The sequence below is a fragment of the Phallusia mammillata genome, chromosome 3, assembly GCF_965637545.1.
Source record: "Phallusia mammillata chromosome 3, kaPhaMamm4.hap1.1, whole genome shotgun sequence".
Classification (NCBI taxonomy): domain Eukaryota; kingdom Metazoa; phylum Chordata; class Ascidiacea; order Phlebobranchia; family Ascidiidae; genus Phallusia; species Phallusia mammillata.
The window spans coordinates 13,842,776-13,865,708 of record NC_137254.1 but is presented as its reverse complement, the minus strand read 5'-3'; the positions used below and the strand labels follow the sequence as shown (position 1 = coordinate 13,865,708).

The 22,933-nt window shown below is 37.2% G+C and overlaps 2 protein-coding genes, 1 long non-coding RNA gene and 1 other non-coding gene across 4 annotated transcripts; 1 reads left to right on the top strand and 3 right to left on the bottom strand.

Annotated features, from left to right (window-relative positions):
• Positions 1–3,431: 3,431 nt before the first annotated feature.
• On the bottom strand, positions 3,432–3,938 carry LOC145219021 (uncharacterized). The gene is made up of 2 exons (XR_013857803.1): positions 3,810–3,938; positions 3,432–3,660 (listed from the first exon to the last, which is right to left on the bottom strand). It is a non-coding gene; the product is annotated as an uncharacterized LOC145219021 (long non-coding RNA).
• Positions 3,939–6,086: 2,148 nt separating this feature from the next.
• On the top strand, positions 6,087–6,201 carry LOC145221359 (U5 spliceosomal RNA). Its single transcript, XR_013858840.1, has one exon. It is a non-coding gene; the product is annotated as a U5 spliceosomal RNA (small nuclear RNA).
• Positions 6,202–15,618: 9,417 nt separating this feature from the next.
• On the bottom strand, positions 15,619–17,252 carry LOC145219007 (uncharacterized). Its single transcript, XM_080086424.1, has 2 exons — positions 16,784–17,252; positions 15,619–16,546 (listed from the first exon to the last, which is right to left on the bottom strand). The coding sequence occupies exons 1-2, from the start codon at positions 17,139–17,141 to the stop codon at positions 15,831–15,833; spliced, it is 1,074 nt and encodes a 357-aa protein (XP_079942550.1). The 5' UTR covers positions 17,142–17,252; the 3' UTR covers positions 15,619–15,830.
• Positions 17,253–19,542: 2,290 nt separating this feature from the next.
• On the bottom strand, positions 19,543–20,433 carry LOC145219002 (uncharacterized). Its single transcript, XM_080086421.1, has 2 exons — positions 20,228–20,433; positions 19,543–19,993 (listed from the first exon to the last, which is right to left on the bottom strand). Exons 1-2 carry the CDS (start codon positions 20,431–20,433, stop codon positions 19,543–19,545), a joined length of 657 nt encoding a protein of 218 aa, XP_079942547.1.
• Positions 20,434–22,933: the final 2,500 nt, after the last annotated feature.

The following is a 22,933-nucleotide window of genomic DNA, read 5'->3' as shown; positions in this document are numbered from 1 at the left end:
ACACAGTTAAATGGAATCTTCCACGTTCTAATGTAGCTTCGAATGCCGTGTTTTCTTGAGACGCGGATTTTTATTTGTGTATTTAACGCATATTGTTAAACATCTAGTAACAAACAGGTATTGTTACGCGCGCACACACATCAAACAGTAACAGGTACGCTAACCTGCGCGCCGCCAGTTTACCTCTTATCGTTTCATTGTATAGACGCGGTTGTAGCTATCTACTAGAAACTTTCTCCGTTGGTACATTAATTTTATAATATATACAAATATTGTTTCTTGAATTCCGGACTTTTAGGTACATTTTACCATTTCTCCCTGACGCAGATTTAAACACTAAATTCCCGGACATGTCAGGGAAAATCCGGACGAATGGCAACCCTAAGCTACACATGGTTCAGTTGGCATACAAAACAAAAGAAAAAAACACAACATACCTCTTCAAGGGTTACAGAAGTAGAAACGGTTTCTGTGAAAACAACAGCCTTGACATAATTGGGACAAATTTCGGACCAGAATTTACCAATTGCAAAACTTTGTCTTGGAAAATACAATAATTAGGTCACTACCAAGTGATTTTTATGTACATCTATATTGAAAGAAGCGGAACTCACGCTTCAGTATGTTACAATTTTAGTGGCTACCCTGTATGCCGGCAATGTCTTGTCACCAGCTTTAAGGCCCGTTTACACTATGCGTATCGCGCTCGCTCAAACCTGCGTAAGTTTGTTTGTTTCATTTTTTCTGTCTGGTTTCGCGCTTGACTGATTTCGGGAGCTCGAGTCTCGTAGAAATGAGCGAGCGATCGCCTGCCGAGCGTTTTTCTGCGTATTAAGCTGCTCGAACCTGCGCAAACGGTTTGTGTTATCGCTGTGTACGGGTTTCTGAATTGAAAAAGTTGGTCCATTTGCCAAAAATAAATGTTGGAACGCTATTCGCCTTCAATATAAGTATTTATTACATGGTTATGACTCCGTGTTGTGTTTTATTGTGTTTAAATATTGTAATTAATTGCATTTAAAATGTACAATTACCCTAGCACAGCGGACTACATGTCATAGAAAGATGAAAATGAGATCAACATGCCACCAATCTATACAACAACACGCAGAATAATCCTCATATGATTACCAAGATGCAAAACCATGTTTACTAACAAAGTATGATTTAATTTAGATTGAAACAAAGCTTTTTCGATCTAAAATAGGTAACAATAAATTTATGTACTGATTTCTGGTCCTCGACAGTTGCTGTGATCTAAAAAAGACGTCGAGTATATTACTTAGTACGCTTAGGTACGCACCGATAATCGCAGTGTAAACGGAAGGGCTCGCAAGGTTAGGTTAGGTTAGGCGCCTTGGCCTTCATGATCATTTTTTTCCAGCTCGTGGTGTTATAATACACATAACAGACATAAATCACCCTGACAAGTTAGTTTTACGACAATCAAGGACATACAAGTGCCCTTTCAAGATCACTACTAACAACTTTTCGCTTTAAAACTGCAGTGTGCATTGCTGGAAATCGGCGATCTTACCCGGGTCATCCAAGCGTGACCGATCTGCTGATGTTTAGGAGTGTCGCCTCTAGTATTAGTGCTCTATTGTGAAATACGCTTAAAAATCAGTTTATACGCCAACCTAATTATTTGTTTAAGAAACAAACTAACCTTTTTGATTGGCTGTGATTCTCTAGAAAATCAAACAAACTACATTAATTGTATTTCTACTGCGCATTTGAAATTGTTCTAGGTAATTCCTGAACAACCGTAGTTAACAGTACCAGAATCTTCACTACATTAAACCGCACACCTTACTGTGGAGATACAAATTGGTACATGGCTTGGATCCAATACATCCTCCAACAACGAAAGCCAAAACAGGAAACCGTATTGTGATCGTAAATACAATTGTTGAGTCTTAATCCTCATAAACATGCTTGATCGTCAGTTGAAAACCCTTCTCAGTGCACAAAGTGGCGATGTTTGTGCAATCTATGTGTGATTAACGGTTCGTGATTCTTGTCTTAATTCATCCTTTAAGATGACACGGTGCTTAGTACAACCGCCTTGATAGCAAGGTTGGTGGTTCTCATCCCAGATTTACCTCTAAGATTGCACTCAGAAACTATGACCGCATTGCAATTGTGACAGTTAAGCTTTTTTTCAACACGTTAGTAGACACATTTACATATTTAAAAACTAAACCGACGATTTGACCAAGTAGTTACATTGTCCAGACGAAGATAAAAAAGGTTACCCCTTCGGAGTGGGAAAAATCCTTGCAGCTATACTCACCATTTGCCAGTACTCTGATCTGAACCCATTGCATTGCAATATATTCTGTACGTAATTATAATGTTTAACAAGCATCAAATTCACAGACTTAGTTTTACACAATAATTTCATTTTCATGTATACTTGATTAAAGTACATGAAATTTTTCTTAGATACTTAGATATGCTTACATTTTACATTGAAAGTAATACACCAACTATACTAGTAACTTATTAGAATTGGGGACCTTGATATATACCAGCACAAGTGCAAAGGTTGTATAATTTGTACCAGACTCCAACAATACATAAAAGCTGCTCAACGGATTACGCAGAAAAAAAGACAATTTCTTGACATAAGTATACATAAAGTACACTTTTTCTTGTATAATTATTCGCAACGTTAATAGCGCGTCGTCTATCTACGTCGTTTGCAGTACATATTAGGGTTGAACATAATCTTCAACACTACCTGTACAATGAATATAATTTATTAAAAGAAAATTGAAATAACAATCAACGAAAAAACATGTTGAATAAAACCACATTATTTGTCGGGAGACATTCCTATTTTCCGGGATTTTGCCTGCTTCAAATAGTTAGCGACTTTTATAAAGCACACTCAGTTCCATTACTGGAACAGAAGCCTTATGTATTTGTACATACGCCATAATTCAGTGATTCTCAACTTGTTTAAGGCTAGAGACCACCAGTTCACATTTTCAGTTTATAGCAAAATTGCCATGAAAAAACACTGATCTTGTTCAGTGAGTTGTTTTATATCCACAACAATAGCAATAAACTTTACCATGAAGCATTTTTGTTTGCATCTGTCGAAAAAAATTTGCATTTTTGACATGAATATTTTTTGAAAATGCTTCACTCGTTGCAATGCTTTATCTCTCAAGGTAAATGACAAAAAAAAACTCCAGGAACTAATTTCTGTTTCCAATGAAATCGAGACAATGAAAACAAGCAGAACATTTTTCAATATGCACATAATTAGGACTATACCATGTAGCTTGTTTCAAATTTGTTTACTAGTTGAGGTAAGTGTAACCTTGAATCACTCTCACAAACAACTGTTACAAACAAGTCAATTTAAGTGGGTTATTTTTGTATTAAAACAACCGCACGAAAATTAAATGCATTCTGTGTAAATATAAGCTATAATGATAAGTTTGTTTTTCAAGTCTTTTGGTTTATCATCATATTTTCATTCTTCCACTCTTCGTTCCTTTTCATCTTTCTTCTAAATCACAATCTTCTTTACATCTTTCTTCTTCATCACCATGACAACAGTCAGAATGAGAATCATCAACATCATCAGGCAAAGAATCGAGTTGAGAGAGACCTCCATCAGTAAATGAATGCATCGATTGACCTCTAACAAATAGGTTAAGAGTAAAAACTTCAAATGACAGTTTACAATGACTCATAGATTGGATTAAATTTCAACGCACCCATGGAATTGTGTTTTCAGCAAAACCTAACTTTTGAAACAAATTATAAGCAGACTTTTAATTGTGTCTTACCAAGGCAAGTTTTTCCATCTTTCGTCAGCAAATATCCTTGAGAACAATAGCAGTAAGCTGCACCAGTCGTGTCGATGCCACACATGTGAGAGCATCCCAATTCCCCCTACAAAGCAATTCACATCAGAGTCGAGTTTGTTTCGCTTGGCGAAAGAAAACATATTTGGCGACACAATTGCACTAAAAACGATCCTTAAGCCGGAAATAGATGCGTTATTAAACGCAAAAAAAGGTAAATAAAGCATAAGACCCAGTCTATTTTATACGTCAAGAAAAAATACAAGTTTACCCTATTGCAAACAAGTTGGTTATCATTATCAAGTTCTGGTGCAAGGATAAAGGGTCCTAGAGAGATTTTCTTAGATGCATCATCAGTATCAACTGCGATTGATCTTTCGACTGGATTATCAGGTATCGGTCCAGAAGGACAGTTCTGATGAAATCAAGTTTAAATGTGAGATAAACGATTTACAGGTGGCGGGTAACAACATACGCAGCAAAACGTTAATAGAAGAATATGATTCTTGGTAAGTTGCCATTAGTCTGTGCAGCAATGTTAATAAAATATCATGGAAATACGCAGGTTGACAATCATCTTATTTGAAAGAGATCCGAAAAACTCTCATACCATTTTGCAGTCGTTGTCTTCCGTTTTTTTGCAGATATTCATTCTGCACCTAAGCCATATCTCCTGGTCCGAGTCCTGGACACCAAACCAGCTGAATCCCAAAAAAGAGAAACCAAACTTGCGAGAGTCGGTCACATTGTAGATGACATTCCCATCCACATCAAGAGGATCAGGCGCGACACATCTGTGAAAAATAATTGAGTTGAAGTGGAACTTTTGTCACTGAATTACAAGCGCTCACCCTCCGATGACAACAGGATAAACAGTTTCAGTTTCATTCTCAGCGTCCACCAGAATACAGTCTATTCCCTAACCATTTAAAGTAATGAAAAAGGGTTGGTGGTTTTCATCCCAGGGTATTTTTAGTGTGTTTATGTGACATTATACCTGCAAAACCAAGTTGGTGTCAGCCTCCACATCGATGTTGATACCAATGTAAACAGGGGATCCAATTGTTATCATTTGTTCAGTTTCAATTGTAGTAAAACTGTCCGATGTGTAACGAGCCATTTCAATGGTGAATGATGACGTTGTTTTGCCTAAATCCACCTCAACGTGGCTGCACAAGAGGATTTAACTGGTTAATATTTGTCAGTATGGTAAGCAGTAAAATATTTTTATTCTGCAAACAGAAACAACGTAACCGTTTTCGTAAAGTATAACACATTATGCTCACATACGATAAGTGAGCACTCCTTTTTATATGTCAGTAGGTTATAATAGTTCCACAGCCCATTAAAAATGACATAAATGCGATAAAAAAGAGATGTACAAATCTCAAACCTGATCATTGCCACCAACGGTTGATCCATTGTCGCTATTCCTAAACGATTGTAAGCGCACTGAAACACCACGACTGCCGATTCCCCATTGCGAGTTATAATTTGTGGCGACGAGCCAGCAGCGAAACCAAGCGAGACTTTGTAGGTTACCACAATTTCGGTGCTGCTCTCCTGGAAATATACAAAAATGTGTAGATAGGCATTCATTGGCGGACTCAATATGACCAATAACTGGCAGTGATTAGGAATTACAACCCACTTTTAGCAACATTGACAATCTTACCGTAATGTTTGCTGAGCATTGTCCAATTCCTACTGGGAAATTCATGTTATACTCGTCAGTCTGGTTGTCCTTCACTGCAAAGCAATTATCGAGTGGTGTCGAATCGTCACCAATCATTTCAAGCTGTTCGCCGGCTCCAGGGAGCAGAGATCGGACGTAACCACCAGGCAGGCTGAGGAAACAAACAAAAGTGGAATAAAAATAGAAATCAGAAAGACAAACCATTTGCACATTGTCCAATTTTATGCAAAATGCTATAAAAATTATTCGTAATTACCAAACGGACAACGAAATATATTTTAGAACATACCTCGCCGAAACACCGGCTGTTGTGCAGTTGGTTGTGATTACTAAAATAACAACGAAAGGTTTTTTATAAAATACAAGATTGATTTTTCTTTTGTTATCCCGACAATCTAGATGACTCAGTGATTCGTACAACCGCTGGTTGGTAAGTTATTCCCAGCTCGACAACTACCAGGGTTTAATTGGTAGTGCAGTGGTTCTCTACTCGACAAAGCAGTATTTAGGGGCGCCACGGGTGTGGTGTCAATAGAGTAGTTGTAAATTAATGTTTGTAGAAGAAGTCAAGTTTCTCACTTCAACATGAGCAAATCTTTCGCCTTTTACTAAATCCGTGGAGTGGGGTATTTTCAAGAGTCTTTGCTATTTGTTGAAACCACAACAACTGCTTGTGGTAAAAAAAAACTGTGTTTTTTATGTGCAGCTAATTTCATCCTAGGTTTTCTTTGGGAAACAACTTTGACTGTGACGCAGATGTCCCTGCTCTAGATGAATCAGTGGATTGTACAACTGCATTGCAACTGTAAGATTGGTGCTTCTAATCCCAGCTCGGCCTTTAAGACTACCTTTGGACATACTTCACCAATTCCAGCTCTGCCTGTAAACAACGATGAAAACCTGTTTACTAAAGTGTTAACAGGATTGATTGTAAAACAGCAAGTTGCTATTGACTTTTTTACTTCAATTGGCTTAAATTCATCTGGCACATATTCTTCAAGGGCAGGGTTGCTTGGCCAAGAACTTTTATGCTTCTCTAAAAATCTCGCACCATTGAGCCATAAACTTGATCCGAGCAGCTTATTCACTGTAATTCCTCTTGAAGCTCCATCAGCAGGATTCTGCTTGGTTCCTACATGCCTCCATTGGGATGTGGTAGTCTGCTGATGTATTTTTGATAAACGATTTGCCACAAATGTAGAAAACCGCTTTTTCTCATTTGAAATGCTAAAGAGAACAGCACTGGAGTCAGTCCAAAATGTAGACTTATAATCAGGGTGGTCCAAGCGTTCTCGTAACCACTTGTCAGCTTTAACAGCAAGAACAGCTGCAACAAGTTCCAATCTGGGAATGCTTTCACTTTTTGGTGGAGTGACCTTGGATTTTCCACACAAAAAAGATAAATGTACACAATGATTCTCGTCTTCCTGTCGAAGGTAAGTAACAAATCCATAACCATTTACAGATGCACCACAGAAATGGTGAATTTGGCGCTGAATATCTCTTCCAAAATGTGGCGGGTTCAAACATAATTCAAACGTCTGGGGAGATTTGTTACCCTGGCTTGTCGAGGGTATTTCCAGTTTCTGAATTTTCCTAGGCCTATTTACGTTTTGACCAAAAATGTGTGTTTATTTTATTACCTCACTTCATTTTAAACAATAGTAGCGTACGTTGAATCTATCTCTTTACAGTTGTTTCTAACAGTGGTTGCCTTGTAAATTATCTTCACTTGCCACTTGGTTATCTTTTTTCTCAATCCTCACTCTTCTTTGACACTCTCCCATTTCATTGATCATTTGTTGTCGCTTGTTGCCTGCCCTCCCTAATAATTCTGCACTCGGAGCATCGTGTCGCGCTTTTTTGTTCTGCAGCGTTTGTTTCATTCCCTCTCTACGCTCTCCTTTTAGTTTGCAACTTACAAAATCGTTTTTACAGTGCTTCACCTCTAGACTATACTTCACGCAGAACTCTTTTGTTATGTTGTCAAACATAGCAATCTCGAATTTGCGGGTGCAAAATTCAAACTTGTAATTGCCAAAGCAATGAAAACGCATTGGTCGGTTTTATGTTTGTTCCAGTGGTGGGTTTTGAAAACAAAACAACAAAAACTGTTTGACTTTTTTAGTATGTTTCTAAAAATATCTGTCCAATTTTTATTGCGAATATAACGACCCTTTACAGAACCGTAAATTTTGTCCCAATCGTCTGACGGCAAAACGAATGAGGTTTGGTCCACTAATATATCTGAAGGGTCCCCCTTTTTTTAAATTAAGTCCCCTAGAACAACATGTGCATTGCAGATTGTACATTCAGTTACATTTCTGGTGCTGTACTATGTTTGATAAAGATTTTTATTTTCAGTCCTAGTTTAAACAAGTTATTTTTACGAGCATGCAAACTGTCAGCTTATCAACTTGGAAATTGGTGCACCAGTTTATACAACTAACTTTTAGCTGCAATTGTTGTAAAAAAAATAGTACAGTATAATGATTAGAATGTAAACTATTTTCTTTTATTCGTTAACAGATGGCTAATGGATGCAGTCAGTGATGATCAATTGAAAGAAATATCAACATCACGGGTATGAGGTTTTAGATGCAGTGGGGTATATGGGTGACCCCACTAAAGCAAAAATGAATAAAGAGAGATGTTCTTCAAAAAGTAGTTGTGTTCTAATGCTGAAAACATTGGTTGCAAAGTTTAAGGTTAAAGTAGTGTAGCATGGTTACTTATACAACATTGTGCGCTTTTCAGGTACTCTAGCTAAGACACAAAACTATTTTTATCAATTTGTTTGTACGCAAAATTTGTAACTAATATTTATTGACATGCACTTGATTAGGTCATCGCGTTTACGGCCACACTTACAAAGAAGTTTTTTTGAACGCGTTGACGTATAAGTCACGATACTCAGTTGAATTTTAAATACGTAATACTCTTTTTTTATAATGAGCCAGTGACTATGTAAATATTTGGAAAAGAATAAAATTTTGATAAGCACATGGCATAAAAGTGCTTTTCTGTGTCAAGTGTGTTTTGAATGCACCTGTATGGTGGCCCATTGTTATCAATCACTTTTAATAAAAAAATAGACAATAAAATTTAAAATAGCGAAATTAAAAACGAAAAATAAAATTAAAAATAACGAAATTGAAAGTACGAAAACAAAAATGAAATCCTACACGTAGCCAATCTCTATCATTCCAATGCTTTTTCAATGGGCGATGGCCCATCGCTATCAAAATCCACAGACATCATATATGCGCTATGACCATAGAATTCTAAAAACATAGAAGGACCACTCATTGTTCTTGCGTCTCGTTCCGCATGAGTAAGACTGACACGATACCGCGAGTTTTCTCGTAACTTCGGTACCTGTTGTCTGTTTCGTCGTTCGAAAAGTGAAAATATAAACCATGGCACCTAGTCATTGCTGTGTGCCTGGCTGTATTTCAGGCGTCAGAAATTCTAAAATTAAGAACGAACGCAAAGTTTCAATTTTTGCTGTCCGATAACCGGGTCTTGCCAAAAGCCCATAGAGAGCAGCCACAAGGTTTGTGTTGTCCATGAGAGATTCAGCCTCTGGTGATTGCATAAAAGAAATGCTACAAAAAGAAACGTAAATTGCCATGAATATGCAAAAAAATCGTAATATCAGTCAATGTCAGTATTTTTCTTCACAGGGCAGCAATTTGTGAGTTGCACTTTATGCCATCAGATATTGTTGTTCATGGCAAATTCAAGACTCTTTGCCAGCGTCCTAAACCATGTTTACATTTACCCAAAAAGTCCAGATTTACCCATCCCCCTAGAAAGCCATCAGTGGCAAGAGTTGCAGAAGAGCCCAAAAAAAGACACAAGAATATTATTGACTTACAGAAGTCTTTTAAACAACTACCTGAGTTTTTGAAAGGTTAGAGAGGCCAGCTGTTAGTCTGCTAGGTGCCATGTCAGTAAAAGTAGTTAATAATGCAGATTCATTTTCAGAAAAATGGATATTTTATGAGAAAGGAAACAACTTGGTGTCAGAATTACATGTAGAGGCACAACTAGTTCTTCATTTAAGCTACAAATTTAAGCAAGTTTTTACCCCAAAAAAGTACAAATCAGAATTCATTTTCACACTGTTAGGGTTGTTTTTGCATTAAATGTAAAAATGGCAGAGTTGTCTGTAGATGGGTGGAAAGTTGATTTGGGATCAGTACCTCTGACGAGTCGACCTTTTCAAAAGACTCGACTTGACTCGAGTCTCGGTTATGAAAAGACTCGACTTGACTTGGACTCGTTATTTCACCAACAAAAACGGAAATTGCTTGTAATTAATATCTTGTTCAATTGGCTTCAACCAAACAACAAAAGCAATTTACTGTGCGATGTGATGTTATTTCTGCTTAATTTTAAAGTAACGAAGTCGCTGCTACATGCACAAACTTTCTTACTCTGGCATTAAGCGTTGTACTTATTGCTTGGGTTTTAAGGTAATCGAATGCAGTACATGCCGAGGCCAAACAAACGCTCCAGCGCATGCGGTAAAATATGAATTTTCGGTTTTCAAAAACGCCTTTGAACTGGTTGACGTTCTTTTCGTTACTGTTTAATAAGTGTCAATTAACAGGTTTTATTAAAGTTGACCCGACTATAAGAAAGGGACATTGATGAGGCGCGATGAACCATTCAAATAGATTAACTATCCAAACCTTTTTGTGACTTGCCTTGACTCGACTTGAGACTCGAACCCCTTCTGACTCGACTTGAGACTCGAATCCCTACTGACTTGACTTGAGACTCGACTGATAGGACTCGTTACCCAACCCTTATTATGACCAACTGCTTTTCTACAAACAATATGTAGATGAAATTTCCAATCTGACTCCCTGTAGTGGAGTACAAGAAGAAGTTACAAACACAAAAGTTCATCCTATTTTTACATGGAAAAATGGATCATTTAAAAAGCAGTTTATCATACAGATGAAGGTAAACTTGGCTCGTCATATATTAAGTTGGAGAGTAGGACAGTGTTTGCTTGCTAACTCCAACACATCTGGAACTGCTGATTACATCTTTCTTTTTGCTAAGTAAGTACACTACTGTACTAACTTGTTAAACCAATAAAACATTTGGAACCATTTTATTATATACAGAGGTTATTTACAATAGGCTTGTTTGCACTTGTAGGTGGTTCGACACAGTAAATTGTGGCGTCAAGTGTCCAATTCGCAATCCAAAAGACTCTCGATTGTTATGGCTACAAAATGCGTTTATTGAAGAGATTATTGCTTGGAAGGTCTTTTCATTTATTTAGTACTCAGACAACATTAACAAAACAATATAATAATTACCAAACATTCTGCATGAAGATTATGTTAACTCTTAGTCCCTGTGATGTTATTCCCATTGGTGTCATCAGTTCATCACCTCAATGTTTTATTTATGTAGAGCAGGGGTCTCAAACTCAAACTGGTTTGGGGGGCAAAAACAAACTTTTAAGTAAGTCGGGGGCCGCACTATCGACACATTTGTTACGGTGTAACATGACAAGAAAAGACATTGCGTGATCAAAAAGTGAAATGTTCATTAATGTCACTAACTACATTAAAAAACATAATTGTAATAAATAACAAACAGATATACAGTGTAGCAAAGTGAAAGAGTCAACTGTGCTATATTGTTTTGTGTGGAAACAATGGCCTACAAAGACGCAACAATGTATAAAATATGACGCAACAATCGCAATTGCTGATTTTAAACATGATCTCGCTCAATCAAACGCTGCATATACCACCAGTAGAGAATGATTGAGCCATGTAAATTCACCGGTCTTATGGGATGTTCCGCTTAAGTAAAACACAAAACTTCTCAAAATTACTTCGCGGGCCGCACAAAAACCCTTGGAGGGCCGCATGCGGCCCGCGTGTTTGAGACCCCTGATGTAGAGTGATATAGAAAAACACCACAAGGGTGAAACGAAAATAATTATGGCCCGTCCAACACTGGACGGATTAGTATTTACAACAAGAAATCTGACTTTTCTTGCAAAGAGGCTTGTAGAAAATTTCGAATATGTGTGCCTTCACACTTTTTCACAAGATGTGTTGGAGGCATTTTTTGGAAACATTGTAAGCTTATTTGTTGCTGTTTGCATAAATAACAACCGGTTACACAATTTGTAATTTTATTTAGAGACAACTTGGACATCGAGCCAGAAACCCTGATATATTTCGGGTGTCATCTGGGGTGCAGCACATAACCCAACGCAAAATAATAATAAAAAATGAAAGAGGAAAACACTACATTATGAAAAAAGAATGCCTGGACAGAATTGTGTGATGAACCACTCCGAAAGAAAAATAAATAATTTACAGCTATTGCAACCCTTGTTATTTTGATGTAGTGGCCAAATTTGCTCGCAACCCAGATTGTTTGTTTACTTTTCTAAAAATGTTTTCGAACTGTTTTCTGCTAAAACTGTGACCGAGTACCCTTATAAACAGCTTGACAATATAGGTAACAATTGTTTCTCTTTGCTCATAGTCACATTTGGCCATGTCACTTAAAGTTTCTGTAAACCTTAAAAAGTGGGAATCAGAAAATACATAAACAATCACAGAATCAAAATTAATAGTGCTAAGTTTCTTGTTGCATTCCTTGCTAAAATTTAAATACAAATAGTCCGTGAAGAATGTAAAATAGTCTGATGGTCTTTTTAAACATCCGTTTTTTCTTTCAAGCATGCAAAGAAATGATGAATTTGCATCATTGGCATCGTACAAATGTTGAATAAGGTGTGGAAATTGCTTTTCTGCTTTATGTACTGTGTAACCACCTACGTAGGCTAAAATTTCGCTTTCAGTTTTTGTAAGTGGTAATGATTGAGCCATGGCTTCTTTTTCCGGATGACGCACAATTTCGTTAACAACGTGTAACAGTTGTTTTGCTGCTTCCATTTGTGACAATTTTAAAAATAAAATATGAGCGTCACAACAATACTTTGGTTACTCTTCAATAATTTATGCTTGCTTGGTTGCATTTGGCATGCATACCTAGCCATTTTGTAAAAACTTTATACCCTGCAGGAGATTTTGACGCTTTACAAAATCAGGGTATTTTCGCATGTGGACTGCATGACACTGACAGGAGTTGTGTCGAGTCGATCTGGAACGTCAAACAGTTCCAAAAGCAACTTTTCGGTAATTTCACTGCCCGACATACTTTTTAAGGTAAAGCTCCTGCTAACAAGGTAAAAAATGTTATAAAATAAACCGACATCACTGCAAAAAGCAGGTACAGTAGCCTATTTGTCGCCTGCCGCTGTTGACACATTTTCTGATCGTCTCAGTCTTACTCAAGCGTGACGAAGCCCAGTGGTCCTTCTATGTTTTTAGAATTCTATGTCCAGACAAATAATGTGGTTTTTTCAACATGTTTTTTCGTTGATTGTTATTTCAATTTTCTTTTAATAAATTATATTTATAGTACAGGTAGTGTTGAAGATTATGTTCAACCCTAATATGTACTGCAAACGACGTACATAGACGACGCGTTATTAACGTTGCGAATAATTATACAAGAAAAAGTGTACTTCATGTATAATTATGTCAAGAAATTGTCTTTTTTTTTCTGTGTAATCAGTTGAGCAGCTTTTATGTATCGTTGGAGTCTGGTACAAATTATACAACCTTTGCACTTGTGCTGGTATAAAGAAGGTTCCCAATTCTAATAAGTTACTAGTATAGTTGGTGTATTACTTTTAATGTAAAATGTAAGCAATCTAAGGAAAATTTCATTTACTTTAATCAAGTATACAAAATAAAATTACTTGTGTAAAACTAAGTCTGTGAATTTGATGCTTGTTAAACATTATATAAAGTACAGAATAGATTGCAATGCAATGGGTTCAGAGTACTGGCAAATGGTGTGTATAGCTGCAAGGATTTTTCCCACTCGGAAGGGGTAACCTTTTTTATCTTCGTTTGGACAATGTAACTACTTGGTTAAATCGTCGGTTTAGTTTTTAAATATGTAAATGTGTCTACTAACCTGTTGAAAAAAAGCTTAACTGTCACAATTGCAATGCGTAAGTAGTTTCTGAGTGTGCGGTTTAATTTTAAAGGTGTGCGGTTTAATTTAGTGAAGATTCTGGTACTGTTAACTACGGTTGTTCAGGAATTACCTAGAACAATTTCAAATGCGCAGTAGAAATACTATTAATGTAGTTTGTTTTCTTTTCTAGAGAATCACAGCCAATTAAAAGGTCACTAGAAATACTAAAATTAAAAGTTTGTTTCTTAAACAAATAATTAGGTTGGCGTATAAACTGATTTTTACGCGTATATCACAATATGCAGCTGTTACATTATTCAACTTGAAGTTTCTGGCCATATTTGTTTTCTATGTATGAAACCCGATGAAAAAGATTGTAAATTCTTTCATCCAAGTCACGATACAAATTAACATGTAGATTTGTGCACTGTGATGTCGTTTGCAGTGTTAAAACGTTTCTGTTTCCACTTTTTTATGTATTGGTATTTCCAAAACATGCATTTTCATGTTACAAACAAGGTATTGTACATTTGCTCAAAAACGAAAACTTTAAATGTCCAGATTAATTTGCAGGTGTTTACAAAAAGCTAGGAACACTTGCAAAACAATTTCGGTAGTGTGTGGAAATTGACGTACTTTAAAGGATTACCAATCGTTTTTTTTACATTGAAAATGCATTACGAGCATGTTTGTTAAAAACATGGCGATTTTCAACAAGCGGTGTTGAGACGGCTTCCAATGAGGTAAACGAGATAAAATTAATATGTCATAAAATCTTTCAACAAAAAAGAGGTAATTGCAGTCACAGCGAAAATGTGTCTACCACAATCAAAACTTCGCAAACAAAAGGATTGGTATGTTTCAGCTGGCGTACTAGTCGCCACTTTTCTTGTACATACCAATGTGTATTTTGTGGTTCATGGAATCTATGCTTTTACTGTATGCAACCCTGCCTTCTATGTAAAAAGGGGCTTATACACGAGATTGTTCCGAAAAAAGCGACTCGTGCATTTTGTTTTACACCGTTGTATGACACTTCGGGTTTCGTACTCTGAAACAATTGCTATGTTCTTGGTACTATCTATGTTCTATATTGCATGTTGTTAATGTAATTTTCATTTTGTTTGCCGCTTCAACGACACTCCGCATGTCTATTTATTACCCTTCGTCCCTTTCCCATTTTTTATTCTTAAGTCAGGAGTAATCGGTCAAGTGACTCGATGGCCAATGTTTGGCTTTCACTGACCCGGTCGCGCAGTTATTACGTTCGTTTACGCATTTATTTTAATCTCAATGCGTGACAAATAAAACATTGCGAAAAAATTGAAAATGTGCCTTCGCGTATTCAAAATGCCCCTTTTTACAGACCCCTTTTTTAGATTGCTGGTAGACTGAAATACTAAGTAGGTGAACCAATTTTTAATTACCAGTTTCCGATGGTATATAAAACCAAGAGTGTTGGAATGTTTCGTTTATGATACATTGCGTCAGTTACTGCTTGTGCGCGGTATTCAATCCCTTCCTGGCTGCGTATCTAATTAACACCACAATTGAAATGCTTCAATAGTAAGGAAAAGCGTAAATGACCGATGATTTAACAACAGTTGCGGACCTTATATGTTTTTATTTGCATTACATTACTTTTGAAAAAAATTGAGCCTTCTCCGAACTTCCTCTAGCACTCAGTGCTTGATTAAGGGTCTGCTGGCCCGTAGGCACAATTTATAAGTGGCCCGAAAATCAGGATTGCCAACTAAAAAATTACAATTATCAGTTTTGCAAATCATTCTACTGATTTTAAAGCGGCCTGGATTTTTGACTGCCCTGTAGGCACGTGCCTACTTTGCCTAGTGGTTAATCCGGCACTGCTAGCACTCCCCGTGTTTTATGGCGTAGTTCAGTGCAGTGCTCGGTGAATTTTATCATATTGGATTACGTGGATCACTGAGATAAGAACTTTATCTTTACAAAATTAGCGACAAGGTAAGACTGATTGGAAATGTTGTATCTTGCTGCTAAACCGTAATTACAAAGCAACATTAACATAAGTAGGCACGTGGCAATCAAAGGGATTTATTACAAAACAATGTTACATGTTTTCAAGCGAGACCAGGTAGTATAGGCACAATTGACAAAAGCTACACACAGAACAGGACCAAAGACTTTTTTGTAGTTATTTTCTCAGTTTCCAACAGTACCAAATTCTGTGCATAAACACACACATTACGTAACCAAATCACCTGTTAAAGAAAATCCGGACTTAATTACTCCACCGCTGCAACAATTTCAATGCTTTTGCACTTGTGCGTATTGAGGCAAGACGCAGAAATGAAGTTCTTTGTACATTTATGACAGTGAAATTTTATACGCTTTCTTTCTCCATGTTCTGTCTTCATGTGTTCTTGAAACTTTTCTATTCGTGAAAAGCTAAGTGGACATTCAGCGCATTGATGACGTTGCGCTGATGTGTGAATTTTCATGTGACGCAACATGTTTCCGCGCTGACGAAATTTCTTCTCACAATACTTACAAGTGAATGGCAACTCGCCGTTATGGAGCAACATATGGTTGTGCAAAGTTTGACTATATCCGAAACTCTCTTTACAAACTCTGCATTGGTAAGGCTTTTTCTTACAATGAATTTTTTTCTCGTGGGCCGTTGCTTGTGATTTTGTAGCAAAAGTCTTTGTGCAGACGCCGCAATTGAACTGTTTATTTCTAGTGTGCATTACCATGTGACTTTGAAGATGATGCTCTCTGCGGAAAGTTTTCTCACAAACGTCACATCGGAAAGGTTTTTCGTCATTGTGGACTCTCATATGAGCGATCAAATTGTGTTTGAGGTCCGAAGAGAAAGTGCATTCTGAGCACTGGTGGCGCTGTTGCATGGAGAGCCCGGGATGTTGTGACTTAAAATGCTTGACTAGGTTAGACTTGCTGTCAAACTGGTCTTCGCACTCGATGCATTTGTGAAGCGTATCTGTAAAAATATCGTGGTTGTATTATGATTTAGAGCAGAAGCAATGGTACCATAGTGATAGTATTATAAGTTGTTTGTTTCGATATCGTTTCCTTTACAAACTGTAAATCTGCTATTAGTAAATAAGGGTTATTGTGTTAATAATATAAAAAGAAGTTTATGCAGTCCAATTCAAAAGATATTTTACTCGACCTATAAAAATATAAATTTGTAAACCAAAAAGCATTTAAAACAAACCTTCGTGATTTTTTTCGTGAAGTTTACAAGTTCCTGCTCGTGCAAATTGCTTGTCACAAAACTTGCATCTGTACGGTTTTTCTCCTGTGTGGCCATTTAAATGCTGTTCGTAACTGGATTTCCATTTAAAAACCTTTTGACAGAAACTACAGACAAACTCCTGTCCTTGATTATGCATAGATCGCTTGTGACTTTTCATGGCGCTTGACTGGCTAAACCTTTTCCCACATAAGTCACATTCGTACGGTTGTTCAAAAGTATGCGTGCGAATGTGAAGTTTTAGATGTTCCTTTCGCTTGAATCGTTTCTCACAAATTTCACACGAAAACGGGCGTTCCAGATTTTCCTGAAGTGACATTTTCCAGCAGTAAACGACTTTAAACCCACAAATGTTCTTAAAGAAGCTGAAACTGTAGAATTCTGCACAAAATGCAAGGAATTTCGTATGTGTTTCTGTTAAAGCAATGACAAATTTGACCAAAAAGCGTTTTAAGCTCACAAGTTATCACCATTTTTTCTCTTGCATACAAAAATCCGAGACAATAGTTCAAGGAAATCGATAAGACTTATCGCGCTTTGCCGCAAAGCAATAGATAATGACATGGCAGTTAAAAGCTTATCCATTGTTAATTTCAAGACATACACGAAAGAAGGCAGTTGAAAACCAGCAACTGCGTAAATGGCCAACAGGACAATTGTTACCACAACTTTATTTAGTATTTATTGCGGCTTACTACATTAGCTCCGCTGTAAAAAGCCATTTTTTACATTACACTTCACTTGCTAAAAAGTTTACAAATATTTTTAAATGTGGTGTGATGGGTGTCGGTAATTTTGGTAACAATTAAATAAATAAAATGAGGTCCATGTGTTTGTCATTAAGCCTTGAAATATTCAGTAGTGGGTGCATTCTTCATAACAATAATTTTGCGACAGACATGTTAATCTATCAAGACACACCGGTTAAAAAAAACGCCGAACTACGTTGCATGAAAAATATGAAGTGTGTATGGGCGTCCCAATTCTTTCGTATAAATGTGAAAAAATCATTCTGCACTACGGCAGGGCATGAGTTACCTGCCAGCTTTTTTTTGCAAAATTACAACAAGATCTCTAGTGAAATACATTTATAGGTTTGAAAAATTCGGGCCAAATGTTCATAGTTTGCAGATAAGAAACAAATTTGTATTCAGCGATGTTAAACAAAGAAAACCGTAATGCGCGCTGCAACTTAAGTATGCCACGAAAAGTATGACAGGGTAGAAAATAGAAATCATTACGTAAAAATTTTAAAACTGGAATTTTTTTATATGTTTTCTAATCTTCATAATAATATAGGTTGCGAAATATAATCAACACCAATCTTCATGTAAAACCATAACTGTTTCACATACGTTTCACACTGCCTACGACATACATGGAGCGGCTCTGACGAAATTTAAATTTAATTCTTGTCGTAGACCAACTAAGTCACTTCCAAAATAACTGCTCCATCGGGTATTCAAGTGGTACTTCGCATATCGTTGCGTATGCATTTGCAAAAGTCGTATCGTAAGTCTAAATTTCATGCAACTTACATCCAACCTTTCCTTGCCTTTCCACACAGAATAAGTGTATGGTTGTGCGGCGAACGCAGGCGTTCTTGTCAGACAGGAAGCAATTGAATTCCCTGTTGGAAACCAGAGCACGTAATGTGTACGGCCTTTCCTTGCCTGTCCAACCTTTCCTTGCCTTTTCAACCTTTCCTTGCCTTTTCAACCTTTCCTTGCCTTTCCACACAGAATAAGTGTATGGTTGTGCGGCGAACGCAGGCGTTCTTGTCAGACAGGAAGCAATTGAATTCCCTGTTGGAAACCAGAGCACGTAATGTGAAGCAGCGGCCGTCAAATGAACCGAGGTATCTTGAGTAAATTTCCACGGCACGTCTAGTGGTTAACTGGTCTGTTTTCCAACGCAGGTTATATTTTTCACTACACGTTAGTTGTTTCATACAATACCCTCATACAGTATGTTCTTTGGAATAAAACTGTGCTTTTATTGTAAAAGTGGCCGTAGTAAGTGCAGGCTTTGTGGTCATTTTTTGCCAAAAAATATTTTAACTTCACCAAACTTGAAATTCAAAACTCCTACAATTATTCTTAACGTGGTTTAAAATACCAATACGACAACGATGTAAAACCTTACGCTTTAGTATGACTGTAAGTATGAAAAGCATTAATATTTTCAACCATGTTATAAATAGCATACGGATTTCATGAACTCGGTCTTCAGTCACGCAATATATCGCGTTTGTGTAGCAGTTATACAATCGGAAGCAATTCAGTTGACCGTTTCTGACCACACTTAGTGTCGAAAGCATATGAAGAAATACATTTTAAACTCTGTTAGACGATGATAGTTTGCTTTGATTGTGGCCATATGCTGTTTATACCCATGTGGATTCTTTTGAGGTGTCAACTCAGTATAGCTTTATTATGACACTTGTAACATTTGTTTACTTACTTCTAAGTAGATCTCCCGACTCTGTTTAAGGTGTTACATAATAACAGAAAAATGAGGAAGAGGAATTATTTAACCGCTTTTACCTTCATGAAGTCAACTGTGGGATTTTAGGTGATGTTTACGTCTTAATTAAATGTTTCGGTTTGTAATTTCCGTAGCGATATATACATACTAAACTGGTAACATACCAACACAATTCAAATAAGTTCGTTCAACAACAAACAAAAGCAAAAATGAGATTTTACAGAAAGCAAATTCTAATACACTTTTGGCGAAAAATTGAAAATTTTTACGAAAGTTTCGGAAACTTCGCTGACAATTAAATCGCCCAAATTTGTCGCAGTGACGTCATGAGGTCGCCATAGCTTGTGGTCACGCTTGGTTAATGTCGCTGCCCTGAACTCACAATCAGAGTTGAACTGCAAAACTCGGTGATTTCCCACATCACAAACAAACACGTTGTCATGACAATCGCACGTGACGCCGGCCGGGTACTTCATCTCGTACCCACAACCGCTTAGTGGGCGGATCAGATGTATGGGGTTCCCATAAGGGTCAAAAACCACCACCTGGTTTTCAAGGTGGTTTGGCACCACAACGTGGCCTTTGCTGTTGCAGCAAATTCGCAGGAGGTCGTCCTTGATGCCCGGATTAAAACTTTCCAAAAGTCTGCCATCTTTTGAACACGTAGAGATCCGCATCTTGCGTCTGCATGACAGAAAAGTCAAATGTTCAACCTTATCTTCCCACAACTGCAATAATGTTACGTTATAAGTTCAACATTCTTTACAAATCATTCTTATATTCGTTATTCAGACTTATAGATGAGCTGAGTTTATATTTCTTCTATTCACTGGCCTGTTACCATTAACAACTAAAGTTAAAGAAAACTAAGAAAAATTTTCAGCGAATGTACATACTTAATGCTTATTTGAAACTTACCTGTCAATAGCAATGATTCGGTCCATATTGTCTACAGCGATACAAGATGTTGAGCCGATCACACCCGGTCCGAAACTGCTTATTTTTCGGCCTTCGGGAGAGAAAATCCCAATCCTCGAAGTCCCATCAAAACCAACGCAATTAATACATAAGTTCCCGTCCCTAAACACTTGGACACCTTGCGCTTGGAAGTTAAATCCTTCCATAGTAGTCGGAACTTCTGCAAAGCGAGAATGCGAGATCGAGATTATAACTTGTGGTTAAATCATTTCCTCTTTACACCAACAATTAACAACTGTGGAATTAGAGTTCGTAACTATCGTAATCTTCAGTGTTTTAAAGCTACTCACATTGGTTTTCGCTTTAACAGGTCAATAACCTGTACGCGTTTGTTCCAAAGGTCACATGCATACAGGATTTTGCCATCCTTGCTAGTGGTAAAATGTTGTACCCAGCCCCCGAACTGACCTGGGCCTTTCCTTTTCTCCCCACCTATAAAGTGTGTGTGGTTTAAGTTAAACTAAGCAACTTAGTAATGCAAGCTCCACATCAATGTTTTTACATTAGCGAAAGTTGGATAGATTTCAATGAACAAAATTAGCAAGATATGGGTATGTTTTTCCTACCTCAAAATTGTAATTCACATAACCCTGAACAGGAATAGGTTTTGCAGATGGGACTCCCACTTCTGAATAGGGATCTTCCCATGCTTGTAAACCATCATCACTACGAGAAACTCCTAAATGGTATGACATCATCAGGTTTGCATCCACCGGACTAATAAAGTTTAACTTAGGACAAGAAAATGCAAAATCTAAATTGTAACATTTTCGTTTGTTTTGCGTTTTACGATGAATAACGCCTGAAAGCCACTTGTTTTCACTTTTTTAAGAAAGAGCGTCCAAATCAAATTAGTAAAATCAAACACTTTTTACACAAGCTTTTAGATTCTTAAGATGGTTACGACTTGCGTGTATGCTTCTTTTGAACGCGTTGCTTTAATACAAACAAGTATAACATGGACATGCGGTTATTGTAATGCTGTGTTACCATTGTTCTAGATGACGTCATACTTCCTGTGACGCTCAGTCGGTAAACACAGGGTTGCCAGATATATAGACAACGGCAATAAAACTGCAGCATGTAATAAAGACGCAACCTGTAGGCACACAACAGCCCCGATAGAAACGACTAATGTACAAATCCCTTGACCCTTCCTGATACATGCCCGAATTGTTTTAGCATACATGCAATTTCCATAACTGCCAGCGTCGTTTTCGTTGTTGTCACTAAATGCAACACAAAAGTGTCAACAACAGAAAGTTATCGCAAACCTATTCTAACTGCAACATGTGACTCTCGCTTTATATCGTAAAATGGCCATTTACATCAACTTAATAAATTTTCCTTTGACGAAATATCCTCATAACAGACTGCACATCTACGCCTGAGACTTGCTTTTTCCTATAACAGCAAGCACAATACAACCACGAGTTTACACGCTGTTAGATGCTTGAAACGTTTAAATCAAAACATAACAACACCTGTGGGAGGCATTTGTAGGTTCGACTGATTGTTACGTCTCAGTGAAGCGGAAACGCCGCATCATACAGCTGCTGGATGTTCTATTAAATATACCTTTGCCAACTAATATGATCAAACAATCTAATGCGAAGATTGAGTTATCTGCGGTAATTGCGATATGGAATATTAGCGCTTTGTTCAAACATGCGTCGCTTGAAATTAAAACACAGGATTGCATTGATGACGTTCAAGTAATAGTGATCAAAGAGATTATAAAACATGAGTGGAACCTCTGACGTAACAATGGATTTTTTTGGCTTTTCCTTCGTCCTCCTTCACGGTTCAGTGCATAGAAGTTTGTTCAACATATTGTGTGTAGTTTCCTATAGTACAGTGCGCAAAACGAGCCGTATGTGTTTTAACATCGCATGTTTCGGATTTAGTGCGAAAGGCAAAAAAAACGCCTATAGCAGTATGGTGGTACTAAATGTAGTTTATTTTCGTTTATTCGCACTCTTCTACGGACGGGATGGCAAAAGACCTTGATTTCATTTAGTCAGCCACTGCTGATTTCAAAGCATATATGCTGGTATGGGTCCGGACCCCCCTCTTTTAAAAAGTTGTGCGTAAATTAAACAGACCCAAATCGTTCCGTTTACCGCTGCGTGATAACAGGGAATCGTTATCTTAAAGCCGTGAGCCTTTCATCTCTTGTATTCGCTTGTGATCTAATCGCCAATTGTGACGTAACAAGGGTTTAATGAGGAGTTTTATGCGATAACAATCGGAAAGTTGCGTTCCGGCTACGACGCTGGTTGCCTTTTGTTTCTAAGTGTTAACTGTACTAAATGCAACTGTTATTGCATAAAACTGGTTAAAAACGTTTAATGTTGAGTAAAAGATGGTTAAAAACGTTTAATGTTGTATTGTTTCTGTTAACTTTGTTAATTTTAAAATAACTTGCAGTTTCGACCCGTCAAACGCGTAATAGTATGCAACACACAATAGATCAATGGTAATCCAATTATGATCAATGGTAATCCAATTATTAAAGTAAACATAATTTGTTACTTGCCACAATTTATGCCTTCTGCAGTTACCAACTTTAGTGCATTCGTGACATTGCGCAGCTTCAGAGAGGCGATCAGTCTTTTAGAAATTCTTCCCCGTTTTTTTAAGCAA

What these genes read in the sequence shown, in the direction of transcription:
- LOC145219002 (XM_080086421.1), bottom strand. Translation starts at nt 20,433, where the DNA reads ATGGAAGGATTTAACTTCCAAGCGCAAGGTGTCCAAGTGTTTAGGGAC. An exon ending in CGAATCATTGCTATTGACAG is followed by an intron (nt 19,994 to 20,227) that starts GTAAGTTTCAAA and finishes TCTGTCATGCAG; the next exon opens with ACGCAAGATGCGGATCTCTA.
- LOC145219007 (XM_080086424.1), bottom strand. Translation starts at nt 17,141, where the DNA reads ATGTCACTTCAGGAAAATCTGGAACGCCCGTTTTCGTGTGAAATTTGT. An exon ending in TCACGAAAAAAATCACGAAG is followed by an intron (nt 16,547 to 16,783) that starts GTTTGTTTTAAA and finishes ATATTTTTACAG; the next exon opens with ATACGCTTCACAAATGCATC.